This window comes from Gopherus flavomarginatus, chromosome 15 (genome assembly GCF_025201925.1).
Source record: "Gopherus flavomarginatus isolate rGopFla2 chromosome 15, rGopFla2.mat.asm, whole genome shotgun sequence".
NCBI lineage: Eukaryota > Metazoa > Chordata > Testudines > Testudinidae > Gopherus > Gopherus flavomarginatus.
In genome coordinates, this window is record NC_066631.1 from 31,198,600 (window position 1) to 31,212,684 (window position 14,085).

The 14,085-nt window shown below is 52.0% G+C and overlaps 1 protein-coding gene across 1 annotated transcript in view; it reads left to right on the plus strand.

Moving 5' to 3' along the window:
* Positions 1 to 14,085, plus strand: part of MYO18B (myosin XVIIIB) — a 198,344-nt gene that overhangs the window by 89,934 nt on the left and 94,325 nt on the right. Inside the window, exons 23-28 of the mRNA XM_050924023.1 lie at positions 3,362 to 3,490; positions 4,358 to 4,501; positions 6,107 to 6,196; positions 11,206 to 11,325; positions 12,066 to 12,174; positions 13,191 to 13,315. Of these exons, the coding sequence (XP_050779980.1) occupies positions 3,362 to 3,490; positions 4,358 to 4,501; positions 6,107 to 6,196; positions 11,206 to 11,325; positions 12,066 to 12,174; positions 13,191 to 13,315 (717 nt within the window). The remainder of the gene's footprint in view (positions 1 to 3,361; positions 3,491 to 4,357; positions 4,502 to 6,106; positions 6,197 to 11,205; positions 11,326 to 12,065; positions 12,175 to 13,190; positions 13,316 to 14,085) is intronic.

The following is a 14,085-nucleotide window of genomic DNA, read 5'->3' on the forward strand; positions in this document are numbered from 1 at the left end:
TCAGCCCAGGCCCTTGGCAGGGTGGGGCAGTAAAAGTTCTAGTTAGCCCTGGCCCTTTGGATTGGGGCAGAGCAGTGGCAAAGTCAAAGGGGCCCAGCCCTTGGTTCGAGTGGGGCACCAAACACAAGTCTAGTTGGCTCTGGCCCTCTGGCTCAGGACAGAGCAGTGGCAAAGTCAAAGGGGCCCAGCCCTTGGTCCGGGCGGGGCACGAAACACAAGTCTAGTTAGCTCTGGCCCTCTGGCTCAGGGCAGAGCAGTGGCAATAGGCGGGAAGAGGGGGAGTCTGCCACCCGGTTACGGGTGGCAGGGGGAACGCAGGCCCTCCCACTCCACTGCGTTCCAGCCCGGGGCCCTAGCAGCGGTCAAGACCCCCTGCGGTCAGTGGGGATCCTGGCCGCAACACACTGACATGGGTTCAGGCTCTTCAGGAGCCAAACCAGGGTCGGCTATCCCCGGGTCACTTCCAACCTCCCCCTCTCTGGGTACCTGGTCCTCGCCGGCGTCGTCTGGGGGGTCCCAGACCATGGGCTCCTCCGGGTACCGGTCATGGGGAAGCTCAGGCCACTCCTCGGGGTATCGGGCACACGGCAGGTCAGGCCGACGTTCCTCCGGGTACCGGGTCTGAGGCAAGTCCAGCCAGCGCTCCTCTGGGTAGTGGGCGTGGGGCACGTCCGGCCAGCGCTCCTCTGGGTAGTGGGCGTGGGGCACGTCCGGCCAGCGCTCCTCCGGGTAGTGGGCGCGGGGCAGGTCCGGCCAGCGCTCCTCCGGGTAGTGGGCGCCGGGCAGGTCAGGCCAGTGCCCCTCTGGGTAGTGGGCATGGGGCAAGTCCGGCCAGCGCTCCTCCGGGTAGTGGGCGCCGGGCAGGTCAGGCCAGTGCCCCTCCGGGTAGTGGGCGCCGGGCAGGTCCGGCCAGCGCTCCTCCGGGTAGTGGGCGCGGGGCAGGTCCGGCCAGCGCTCCTCTGGGTAGTGGGCGCGGGGCAGGTCTGGCCAGCGCTCCTCCGGGTAGTGGGCGCGGGGCAGGTCCGGCCAGCGCTCCTCCGGGTAGTGGGCGCGGGGCAGGTCCGGCCAGCGCTCCTCTGGGTAGTGGGCGCGGGGCAGGTCCGGCCAGCGCTCCTCCGGGTAGTGAGCTCGGGGCAGGTCCGGCCAGCGCTCCTCCGGGTAGTGGGCGTGGGGCAGGTCCGGCCAGCGCCCCTCTGGGTAGTGGGGGCGGGGCAGGTCCGGCCAGCGCTCCTCTGGATAGTGGGCGCGGGGCAGGTCCGGCCAGCGCTCCTCGGGGTAGGGGGCGCGGGGCAGGTCCGGCCAGCGCTCCTCCGGGTAGTGGGCGCGGGGCAGGTCCGGCCAGCGCTCCTCCGGGTAGTGGGCGCGGGGCAGGTCCGGCCAGCGCTCCTCCGGGTAGTGGGCGCGGGGCAGGTCCGGCCAGCGCTCCTCCGGGTAGTGGGCGCGGGGCAGGTCCGGCCAGCGCTCCTCCGGGTAGTGGGCGCGGGGCAGGTCCGGCCAGCGCTCCTCCGGGTAGTGGGCGCGGGGCAGGTCCGGCCAGCGCTCCTCCGGGTAGTGGGCGCGGGGCAGGTCCGGCCAGCGCTCCTCCGGGTAGTGGGCGTGGGGCAGGTCCGGCCAGCGCCCCTCTGGGTAGTGGGGGCGGGGCAGGTCCGGCCAGCGCTCCTCTGGATAGTGGGCGCGGGGCAGGTCCGGCCAGCGCTCCTCGGGGTAGGGGGCGCGGGGCAGGTCCGGCCAGCGCTCCTCGGGGTAGGGGGCGCGGGGCAGGTCCGGCCAGCGCTCCTCGGGGTAGTGGGAGCGGGGCAGGTCCGGCCAGCGCTCCTCTGGGTATTGGGAGCGGGGCAGGTCCGGCCAGCGCTCCTCGGGGTAGGGGGCGCGGGGCAGGTCCGGCCAGCGCTCCTCGGGGTAGGGGGCGCGGGGCAGGTCCGGCCAGCGCTCCTCGGGGTAGGGGGCGCGGGGCAGGTCCGGCCAGCGCTCCTCTGGGTAGTGGGCGCGGGGCAGGCTGGGCCCGGCAGGAGCCCGGGCACCAGCGTCTGTCCTCTCCAGCAGCCTGCTCCCAACTGAGCGCTGGGGCCGGGCTTTTATACTTCCTGTCAAGCCCCTTGACTTCCGGGGGGCGGGGACAGGCAGTGCTGACTCCGCCCACTGAGGCACCTGCCCTGGCTTGTCCCTCTCAGGCGCGGCGGGGAGCCAGGGCGCCTCCTTACAGGTGAAGCAATCATAGAATTATCTCAAGAAAGCCAGTTTTCTTGGATATGCTCTCTGATACCATTTTGGTTCTTTTAAAATATAGATTTCAATTATAAATACACTTTTATTTTAATAATTTGTTTTCAATATAAAAAGGGTAATATGGAGTATTTAAATCATATTGGTCAAAGCACTGAGCGTTTTGCTTGACTAAGGAGTGGAACAGGATCTCTGACTTTAGCGTGCTATTGATCTTTCAAAATACAAGTACATCAGCACAATCTATGTTGTTTGAGGCATGTTTGTAACAATTGCAGGTAAAGTAAATGACACGGTTTCTTTTGTTTCTTCCTGACCTATGCTAGTATGTGTCTTCCTATGATACCACTTTGTGCATACACTATTGCAAATGCATTTTGCAACAGAGAGTCCAATGTCATCTGCCCATAAAGTAGGTAATGACCAAAGATCCTCGGTCAATGTCTCAACAACATGCAGCTTTGAATAGGAGTTAGGGCATGCACCCGTAAAAGAGAAGACCGAGTAAACAGTAGAAACAGTGAGTGAACTGCAAGTTGAATACAATGAGGTCCATTCAGGCTCCTGGAGCCAGAGTTGAGAGGGCAGGTTCACTGCCATAGTGACAGTGGTGGAGATGCTGTGTCTGGAGAGAGCAAGAATAGTGCCTCGAGGCGGGGTGGGGATGGGCACTCATTCTTAATTACTGAAAAAGCATAGCTTATGCTTCCTTCAGACAGCATCCATCTGAGGTGAGGATTTGCTGCTTCCGGGGGGCCATCAGGACATGAGCATGGCTACAGCATACTCAGCTCTGAGGGGTTCACTGCTGCTGCTCCCCACTTGTGCTGGGGGGACAATGACGGCAGTGCCATGGCACAGCAGCCTTAGGCAGAGGGGGGACTCTTCCCACTTTCCGTATATGGACCATTAATTGTTACAGACATAGGGCTAGAGTTTGGAGACACGCGTGTGGGGTTCCTGCTGATCTCAGCGGAAGGCTGGCAGGCAGGGATCAGAAGCCAGAATATGGCCTTTTGGCTTTAGCAGGGGTGATCACTAAGCCACGGTTAAAAGAGCAGCTCTTATTTCCTTCTGGACAAATGCTGGTGAGAGGCCACATTTCTGGTAGTGATCGATTTCCATCCATTGCCCTCAGGTTTTTCTGAAGCCGGGCGTAGTCTCCAGGCTGGAGAAGCAGCGGGAGAAGCTGATATCCCAGAACATGATTCTGCTCCAGGCAGCTTGCAAGGGCTTCCTCTCCCGCCAGAAATTCAAGAGATTAAAGGTAACTGCCTTCCTGTGCTCTTTGCCTCGGCGATGTGACAGGGGTGGCCCACTTCTTTGGGAGAACCCAGCTGGGCCGGAGGTGACCAGTGGCTCTGCTGCTGCGCGAATGGGCTGGGCATTCCTGTTTTCTCTCCTGTTGCCCTAGGTCACCCTGGGCAGGAGAGAGGCCTCAATTCCCCAGGCAGGACATTGTCAATACACCTGGAAAAGCCTGAAATGATCATATTGAATAAGAGATGGAACAAATGTCTGCCCATTAATCATGGGCCATCCGATGAGCCCCGTACTCCTGTTGAATGGCACCGTGAGCAGCCCCAGGGAAACTGTTGGGGCAGTTCCTGGCGTATCCCGCGCTGGCCCCGATATTTCAGAATTCCTGGGTCTTTGGTAACGGTAATAACAGCCTCTCGAAACATATACGCACACAGACACACAGCTCACTGCTTTTAAACAGTTTGCAGGTTTCATTTTTAATTTGTACATTCTAATTTTCAAGCTAAATCTTGCGAAGCCAAATGAAACTTTACTGAGCAATTAGACACAGGCCAGTCAAACCACAGCTCAGGGCCATGTGTGCTGACTTTCTGAAGTCAAGCAATGCAGTCCTGTGCAGCTTGGGAAATGAATGATCCATTCCCAAAGCCACATGTTGATGTTAGTTGGTAACATCTTTCATACCTTCTTAATACCGAGCTCTTCGGCCTTGTCTCTGCTGGAAGCAACACATTCCCATGCTCTGTTTTGATTCTGGTGAAGCACTCCATGTTAGCATTCATCTGGAACTCTTGCTCATCTCTTGCTATAATGTAGTGAGACTGATGTCATTGCTTGAAGAGTGCCATTGTTTCTGATGCTCTAATTTCAGATTCAGCGCTTAGCCATTCGGTGCATCCAGAAGAATCTGGTGGTGTTCCACGTGGTGAAGGACTGGCCATGGTGGCAGCTGATGAACTATGTTCGGCCATTGATTAGTGTGAACATAGTGGAAGACCAGCTCCGGGTCAAAGACGTATGTAACAGTAGAGCAAAGACACCAAATGGGATGCTCAGCACACTAGCCAGACAGGAAGTAGGTTTTATTGCCAGAAGAAAGGCACATTGTGTTGGTCATACCCAATTTTTAAATCCTGTTTCCAGTCCTGCACCGTGTGAGCCGTGTAGTGTGTTTTTAGCTTTTCTGAGAAGCGGAGGTACAGAAATAAGAATAAGGCTTTTTCAGGGACACATGGGGAAAGTGGGAATCTGAACCTCTGCTTAGAATAAAACAAAACACACAGGTGACAAGTTGGTCTGTGAAATTAAATTTAAGCCCATTACAAAGGCATGACCAGCTTTTGGATGCAAATATGAGCATTGGACCCAGTCCTGGTTCTGGACAAGAGGCCCCTTCTAGCCTTGGTTTAGACATGGCCCCATCACTGGGACGTGGGAGGGTCCAGATATAAAGTTCTGGAACAGGTCCCTCTCTCCCATATCCTAATGGAGACCTGGGAAGCGGTCCTCACCTTGCCTGGAGAAGGGGCAATTAAAGCGGGGGACTTTTCCATGCACAACATTCATGGAGGTCCTTTTCCAGGGGCCCTAAACAATCTAACATGGAGCCCAGACTCTATACCATGAAAATGAACTTTCCTGGGACTCCGCCCCCACCCCCCATGCTCTTTCCAACTCCAAAGGCTCCTGAGGAACCACTAGAATATTGGCCTTCTGGTAAGCAGACCACCTAGACCATGGAGGGACCACTTTCAGCAGCTGATTTCTGGCCGCCAAACACTGGGTTCTGCTGGGATGAACAGGGCTAGCAGGTCACATTCACCCCTGACAGACCAGGCTCAGCTCTCTGATGTCTGTGGAGTGATGCCTGCTGCAACCATAGCTCCATTTGGTCCAGTGAGTCTATTTCAGCTGGTACTCACCAGCTTTCAATCTTTCTCACAGTTCGTGGCTTGTGCTAAACCCTCAGCATATCTTCCTTGGCTTTAGCTGTTCCTCCTCCTCCCTTAATGGGTTTGAACTAGGGATGTGTGAGCTGGGTCAGATAAAATGAAAACTGACCCAAGCCTTTACTTATCCCTCAAAACCTGTTGGAGGTTCCAAAAGGCCCTGCTGCCCTTTGGGGTCTGCATTTAACCATGTCTCTGTACACTCTGGTTCTGTTCAGCATTGAACATCAAACGGTCAAGACACTGCCAGGCAAAGCTTTTCTTACAGTATAGTTAACCTGCCTGACAAGAGGAAAGGCTGGGATCTCACAAGTGTGTGCGTGTGTGTGCGTATGTGTGTGTGTGTGTGTGTCTTTGCAGCTGCTCCCGCCTGATAGCTGGCCAGGGTTTCAAGAATATTTATTAGATTAGCAGCGTTCAGGCACTTGGATGCTCATCCAAAGCGTCTGAGGTTTGCTTCTTTCTAATTAAATGTGTGCTGTGCATACACCAAAGCTGATGTTCCCTCCATTTAAATTAGTGTCAGAAACCACATTCCAAGCAATTAACAGCGATCAGTAAATTTTCTTAATAAGGTAATTATGTCTCTCCCATTTATTTTTAACAGAAAAGCTAGATTTATAAATAAAGGAGGCTAGAACTCTAAGTTTGTGTTTGGCAATTTTATTTAGGAGGAGCTTGCAGCACTAAGAAGAAAGCTCGAAAAATCAGAGCAGTCACGTAGTGAACTTCGGCAGAACACAGAACTGTTGGAAAGCAAGGTAAACCCTGACAAATTAAGTCTTTGTGCCTCTTTTCTATACGGTTTTATTAGATCACAATTGCAAATTAAGGTGTGTCCCAAAAGACAGAAGTTGAATTGTACTGGCTATGTGAGGTGTCAGACAAGTCTAAAACCTGCTGGTGTATTAAACACGTCTGGGCTCATGCCAGTTGTCTCCCTGTCAGAGCCTTGCAGATTGTTTAGAGAGAACACTGTGATGCCCATCCACATCCATCTCCTCTCTCCCGTACTCCTCTCCAGCCCGACCAGGAGAGCTGGGCTCTGAAAACCCTCATGTTGTCATTTGTGAACATGGGTTAACAATCCTTGAAGAGTTGATTTTATATTTAATCTACCAAGAAAATTATCCACTGATTAATTTTATCAGGTCAGGTGCATGAAATGGGCCATTTGGGAAGCCAGCAGCTTTTGCTGTTCCCTATTAGGATATCTGAGTGGGGATGGGTGTTTTCTCTTCTAGCAGATGGAAGAATCGTTGTACACTGCCTGCCATTATTTTGGCTGCTGAGCAATTTTAAAGGCTCCCTGTTATTTTGAGGTACTAGTACTGATGCCAGATGCCAGACCACGAGATTAGAAGTAACTAGCAGGTACCCAGTTCATGTAAGAGGGATGGGCCTTGTGCTGCCGAAGCCCCAGGGGCCAACACAATGAGTATGACTAGTGTTAACACAGTTCTCCAGTATCATCCAGATCATAGGGCCAGTGTCTCCAAAACAGCTTCCTCCTGGGCCACTTTGATGCTCCTTTAATAAACACCATCATAAATCTACTTCTCAGCACTGAATGCTCTGTTTGCATTTCCTCTCGTGTCTGCTCTGGTGCTCACATATCTCTGGCTCCAGCCCCTTTGTCTTCCCCCTGTTCCCCCCACACAGACCCCCGCTGGTTTGCAACTTCATAGTCTGACTGCAAGGGGCAGGGTAACAGCTATGCAACCAAAGTGAAGAGTAGTGAGGAGGTGGCAGCAGTCCCCTGGGGTCACAGCTCACCAAAGACACAGGGTATTTGGGTGCTGAGAAACGACCTCACGGGTGGAATCCAGCCTCCTGACAAGGACTCTGATCAGACTCAAAATTGTACACAAATGTAACACCTTCTCATCTCACTCTCCAGATTGCAGTCTCAGCAACCTCTGCAGACAGCAGGGCTGGAACAGTTTGTGTTGTGGGGGTGCTGAGAGCCATTGAACCAAACCCTGGATATGACGGAAACCACTTCAAGCCAGGGGCTGCTGCAGCACCCCCAGCTCCAGTGCCTATGTCTGCAGATACCAGAAATAGCTTAGTTTAATGGAACAAATGCTAACAAGGAGAGGAGGAGGCAGGCAGTAAAATAGCACACCAATCTGTGGGCACAGAGTGTGACCCCACTGTGAGCTGGGGATGTTAAAAGGTGGAAGCATTGGAGCAGATATCAGGATTCTGGAGATAGCGGCGGGGGCAGGGTTATTCTGCTTCAGAAAGAAGGGGCTGGGAGAGGGACTGAGGACAAAACAGGACTTGGCTTGGGCAGCTTGTAGGAGTCTGCACTCTGGTCCCAGACTTGGCTCCACATTGGGAGTATGTGAAATGAATAAACACCTGGCCCTTGCTACTCACCAGGTCTCTGAGCTGCCTATATATGGATCCTACGTTGTCACAGATTGAATTCACTTCCTGAAGCTACTCTTGTTCCACTGCTGGAGCAGTTTGTACAGCCTTACAGCAAACTGTAAAGTGCCTTACAAGGTTGTCCGGGAGGCTTGCAAATAGGGAAAGAAAATGGTTTTAAGCCTGCATGTTTCCATCTTTTCTGATTTTCTGGACAGTTTGTAAGAGTCAATGATCTGTTTGGAACTTCTACTTCTGGAGCCTTCCAGATGCCTCCAGGGGAACCAGCCAGCCAGGTCTGATTGCAGGGCCAGATCCTGGTCCGACAGACATTGCAGAAAGGGGAGATCACACTCTCAGTTAATGTCTTATTCCTGTAGCCACATGCTGATTATTTCAACTGGAATTGAAGCCTGGTCTGTCTGAGCAGTGAGAGCAGTGTGGAAACCTGATTAACCCTAATCGCAGCACCCAGTCGATGTCAGATGGTTTCCGCAAGGGGCAAATTGCATGAAAATATATTGCTGCAACAGTTAGTTGCTTTCCAGTGCATAACTCATGACCATGTGTGGCCTCAGTCTTCAGCTGTCCTCAGTATCCACTGGGCACAGCTCAAGGGGTGGAAGGGAGGGTGTTGTTTGCAGTTGGAGCTGGTTCAGCCCCAGAACTGCTCTATATGAGGCCTATCTGGCTGTGGCCCCAAAGGCCAGCTGGGGGATAAGCAGAGCACAGTGTCCTCCAGCCTTTCCTCCTCTTCCTGGCAGAATTCTTGGCATGATCCTTTGCAGGGGAGAGGGGTGTTACATAAGAGTCAGCTGCATGGCTCTGCTCCAGCAGGGGAGCGAGGTCTGGGAGAAACCTGGCTCCACTGAAGTCAGTTAGAGTTTGACCATTGACTTCAGCGGAGCCAGGGTTTCATCCTGGCTCCTACCAACTGGAGTGGGGCTCGGAATTGAGGTCACAGAGTGTGTGCGCATGGGCACGCACATAACACTGTAATAAAGTGTATTGCAAATGCTCAGAGGCTGAGGATGCATCTGGAAACTGGTAAATTGATCAGGCAAATATTGAGTGTTCACTCGGGGGATGACAATGTTTTTATGTGAGCAGCAAAGAATGATTTAGCTCTTATGGCAGAGATGTTTTTCTGTCATTTGCACAGATCCCCTAGGAGCAGGCTGAAGGTTTTGCTTGGAGGCTGACACAAGTTTGCTGTCCCCAGGCTCCCACTAGTACAATTATCATGTTAATGAATTAATTGCTCCAAAGTGGCATTTGTGTGGAGTAGAGAGGAGATGCCCAATTTATGGCAACTTGTCTTGTAGAAGCAGGGCCTTTTCCCCCAGTGCCTGTGCAAAGGGTGTGAAATACAGCCACAAGGAGCAAAGCAGAGGAGGCTCAGACCTGAACCTTGGCCAATGCTTTCCCCTCTTCTCTAGAATCCCTGGGGAAGAGAAGCCAATTTCATTTCATGGTGGAAAATCCTTTATTGACTGCTCCTTCCCTTCCTCCCTTCCCCTTGGCGGTGAATTGGATTGTTGATCACAACCATCCACCCTATGTTGATTTAGTCATTAATGGCTTGTGGGAACGTTCATGGGTGTACACACACACACACGCACACACACACACACACACACACACACATGCACACAAAAGTTGTGGAACTAATGGGCCATGTGCCAGTCATTAAACCAATCACACTGCTTGTATGCCATATCCCTTGCACCTGCTTTTTTTCTGTTTTTGCAGTCAGTACATTCTTCTTCTGTCTGCATAAGACTGTGCACATTTTAGGGGTTACTGTAATATAACTAACTAGTTGCAAACATAAGCCTACATTAAAAGATCATTATTAAGGTTGCAATTTTCAAGGTTTAAAAAACAAACTGAAAAAATAAAAATTCCATCAGGTGGCATTATGTTGGCACCCATGTGGATCATCTGTTGGGTTGGAACCATCAGCTCCTCCATACAGACCTCTGCCATTTGAACTAACAGAGTAAGCATTAGCAGTAGTAAGTTGTCATCCTCTATGTGGACCAGCACTAAAGGGGATGGGACATTTTGCCATTGAGTTTCACAGTTATTTGCTGGTGGCAGACGGATGGTGAGACTCAGGGATCTTGGATTCAGGCTGTGAAAGAGAGTGTGCTCTAGTGGGCACAGACTCTTCTACTCACCTTCACCAAGTTTGACCCTTCTGCCTCATCCCCTCCAACCTATACCTGTCCCATCTCTTCCGCATCCCTGGATGGTCATCCCAGTCCCATTCTCCTCTCCTCGCCGGTTCTAGTCCCAGTTCTCCCTCCACACCCAGATCTTTGTCAGAGCTTTCTCTCCTTGTCCCTCACCTACTTTTCTGACAGGAATAGCCAAAAGCACCTCCCTGACACAAGATCCACCCACCTGCCAAATTTCACATCACTGCTCCAAAGTATGGGGATGCTAGAGCTTCTCAAAGAGAAGGTTGCCAAATTTTTTTTTAATGTGGGCAAAACATATTTTGCCCAGCTTTGTTCTTGGAAATGGCTGAACTGTTTTGGCTGAAAAATTCCAGTAAAATTCAGCGTGAGGCAGATACATGGCATAGAAAATTTCAGCTCAAGCAGTTGTAGTTTGGCAAAGTTATAAGCAACTGAAAAGAGTTGAGAAGGGAAGTGTCTGGTAACAGTAATATGTGGCATTTCCAGCCCCACCTGTAGTAATCGTTGTATGTAAATAACATAGTCTGCAGTACAACTAACTGCGGGACTGGAAGGGAGCTAAGAACATGAGACCAAGGCGCTAAAGAACAGGTTGGATTAACTGGGCTTGACCCGGTGGGTTTGTATGGGTGTATGGGAGGATAGACTGAACTGTTACTGTGTCGTTCAGGACAAGAGAAGGTGAAAAAATAACCTAGTGCAGTCGGCAGAGTTCTGAGCATGAGCAAATAAAAGAGGCAGCAGGTGGAATAGCAAACAAACAAATGAATATTACCACAGGGAGCTTCTGCACTCAGACAATTCCAGCTTGTCCACGCAAGGCAGCCTTAGGTTCTAGCCAGGCTTCCAGAAAGATAACAAGCATGTTTCAAGGAGGAGTATGAGAGTCAGTCAATACTGTGCATTGATCCTGTCTGCATAGAACAAGTGGGGCAGCTTCAGGACCCAAACCAGCTGTTAGTACATGTCAGTAGCTCATCTTCTTCATGTCAGTTGTGCAGCCCTAGCCTCATACACTGAGCAGATTCAGTTGCCCAGATTGAGCCAGTTCAGCCCGGGCTCTGTTAGTAGGCAGAGGGGGACCAAAGCGACTCTTGTTCCAATCAAGGCGCCTCGGTTGGCTTCCCCTAGAAGAGCGCTGATGTGCTAGGCCAGCTCAGACTTCACTTTGTGTTATGCTCCCCCAGATCTTAGACTTGATGACCGAACTCTCGGACGAGCGGTTCAAAGGTGAAACGGCCTGCCAGGTCCTAGAAGGTGAACGGGCTGAGCGGCTCCGGGGGTCACGAGAGATAAAAGAACTGCAGGTGAGTGTCAGGCTTGAAGAGCATGGCCATGGCCAAGGTGGCATGTTTGTGCTCTCCCCAGACAGAGCAACTCCTGGCTGAGGGCAGCCCAGCGTGCACCTCCAGCACTGAGCAGCGTGGCCCCCTTTCACTGTGACTGTGCAGAGTGCCCAGCCATGGGCCTCAAGTCTGCGCAAATGGGGAAGTGCACTCTGGGGGCTGGTTACCAGGGCAAACACAGTACCAGCCATTGCGTACCGAGACGTGTGAGAAACATTGGGAACCTTCACTTCTTTGGGCAGCCGCCAGCCAGGGGTGAGTGGCCTAATGTGAGCATGACCTGAGAGGAAGGAGACCTGAGTTTTGTATGCATCTCTGCCACTAACTCACTGGGACCTTGGTCAAGTCACTTCTCCTCTCTGTGGCTCGTGCTCCCCACCTGTAACTTGAAGACAGCACTTGCCCTTGTCTGTGAAACTCTTGGAAATCCTGGAGGAAAGGCACTAGGGATGAGTATATATGATCTCATTATTATTTATTTCAGTTTCTTACTCGGTTTCACTCACTGTTGACAGTGTGAGTCAGCTGCCAGGGCTGGAATCTCTTATTTCTGATGGAGTCAGAGACAGTGGAAAAGCGGGCACTAGTGGGACCTTTCCTGTCAAGGTCACAGCGGGAAGTGTGGCTGCGCTGGGGAAGACAGTCTGGGTTCCATTTGGTCTGTGCAGTTTGCTTGCAGCTGGCCCACTTCTCCCTTTCAGAGTAAATACGATCACGTGCAGAAGAAATTGGAGTCTGTGGAAAAGCAGCTGGAAGAGGCTCAACAGCAAATTCAGTTGCGTGAAATTGGGATAAGTGGAGCTGCTGGAGGTAGGGAACACTGACCACCAAGAACAGTGACGTGCTTCAGACACAACCTCAGACCGGGTGTAAATGGCTGCACCCCTGTTGTGTTCAGGGGGATGGCACCTCTGTAACCCAATGAACGGGGCCTCCAGCATCCTCTCAGTTTTACCCCATTTGCATCTGTCTGGTTGTTGGGAGTTTCAGGACTCCCCAGTGCTATTTCCTTCCTAGAACTTTGCCACCAACCACCTTTAACCCAGTTGCATATTTACCGCCATCTGTCACTCTGGATTGCCCAGTCTGACATAGCTCGGGAGTGACATCTCCTTTCTCCCGTCACTGCTGCTACGGCTTCGGAATGCAGGACGAGCGAGGATGGAGACCGAGTGTGTCAGCCCAAGTGGCTGTTGGTGCTTCTCTTTGCTGCCCTGGAGACTCCACGCTCCAGAAGTGTCAGGAGTATTTAAACCAGAGGGTTTTACAGACAGGCACATCACTTGTGACGAGGCGAGGGCACAGTTGAGGTTACTGGATGGGGAAGACTTAGCTCCCTAGGGTCTACCTACACCGCAATAAACACCCGCAGCTGGCCCGTGTCTGCTGACTGGGGCTCGCAGGGCTGTAAAATTGTGGTGTAGAGGTGAGGGCTCAGGCTGGAGCCCAGGCTTTGGGACCCTGCGATGGGGAAGGATCCCAGAGCCAGGGCTCCAACCTGAGCCCGAATGTCTACACCACAATGGTACAGCCTTGTAGCCCAAGCCTGAGTCAGTTGACAGGTGTTTAATTGCAGGGTCGCATAGCCAGAGAGTTTAGTGAGCAACATGAACTCCAGAAGAGAGATGTTTCTATGTCCTTGATGGGTCAGCACTGCGCAGTGCACCTGCATCAGGCCAGCATTCTCAGACTGTCTTGGAGGTGGTGCATTTGGCTAGCTGACTTGTTGAATAAAACCCTTCACTCATGTCAAAATGGAATTAGCTTTCTTAGAGTGCTTGCTGTCTGGTTCCAGGCTGCTACCTGGGCACGCTTTCTGTTTACAGATGAGGAGTGGCAAATGCGATTTGACTGTGCTCAGACGGAAATCACGTTTCTCAGAAAACGCCTTGCACAGCTTGAAGAGAGGCTGGAATCTGACCTGAACTGTAGGAAAGAGCTGGAGCAAAAGGTAAGTGCTGAGAGGTCAGCGTGGTTCCTGTTCCGTTGTGCACATGAGTGGGGATCTGCTCGGGTGGGGTAGGGGAGAGAGAAGGTTCACATCCTGAATGTCCTGAGCTCGGAAGAAATCTATTGTCATGGTAAAACCATTGCCGCTAGCGATGGGGGTTAACACAGCCTCTAGAATTGGTTTGAGAGCTTTGGGGTCACCTCTGTGCCTATCTAACTCCTTGGGGCTAGTTGCATGCACAAGGATTTCTTGTCAGTAAGTGTTTGTAGGATTGTGCTCTTAGATGTGTAATAATGTCTCCCCAGCCACACTCTTGCTACCTGAGAAAAATCACCAAGTCTTTGTTAATCTGAGAAAAAAACAAAGTCATTTGGTTAAGCTGCATTTACACAAGAATACATCAGAATTCAGCCGGAGGTCACATGTGCAAATATGCATAAAAAGATGCATGTACACACCTGCAGGGCCTTAAATTCCCAGTGAGTGTCGGTTGTGTTGGGAAAATGTGGCACTGGTTTTAAAAAACAACAGGTCATTTTGTGGGTCCTTGGCCCATTTTGTGGGTGCTTGTTTTGAAGCACCGAGTAGGCCTTGGAGGTGGGAGACAGCCTGGACCGTGTCTCAAGTGGAGCACCCCAAAATGGAGGTAACCAAAATCACTGTCCACTTTTGTATGTTTTGGCTTCTGCTGATCAAAAAGTAAAGCAAACAATTGAAACCTGAACATGGCAATGTCCTGGGATGATGGAATTAGAGTCCTCTCCTTCATG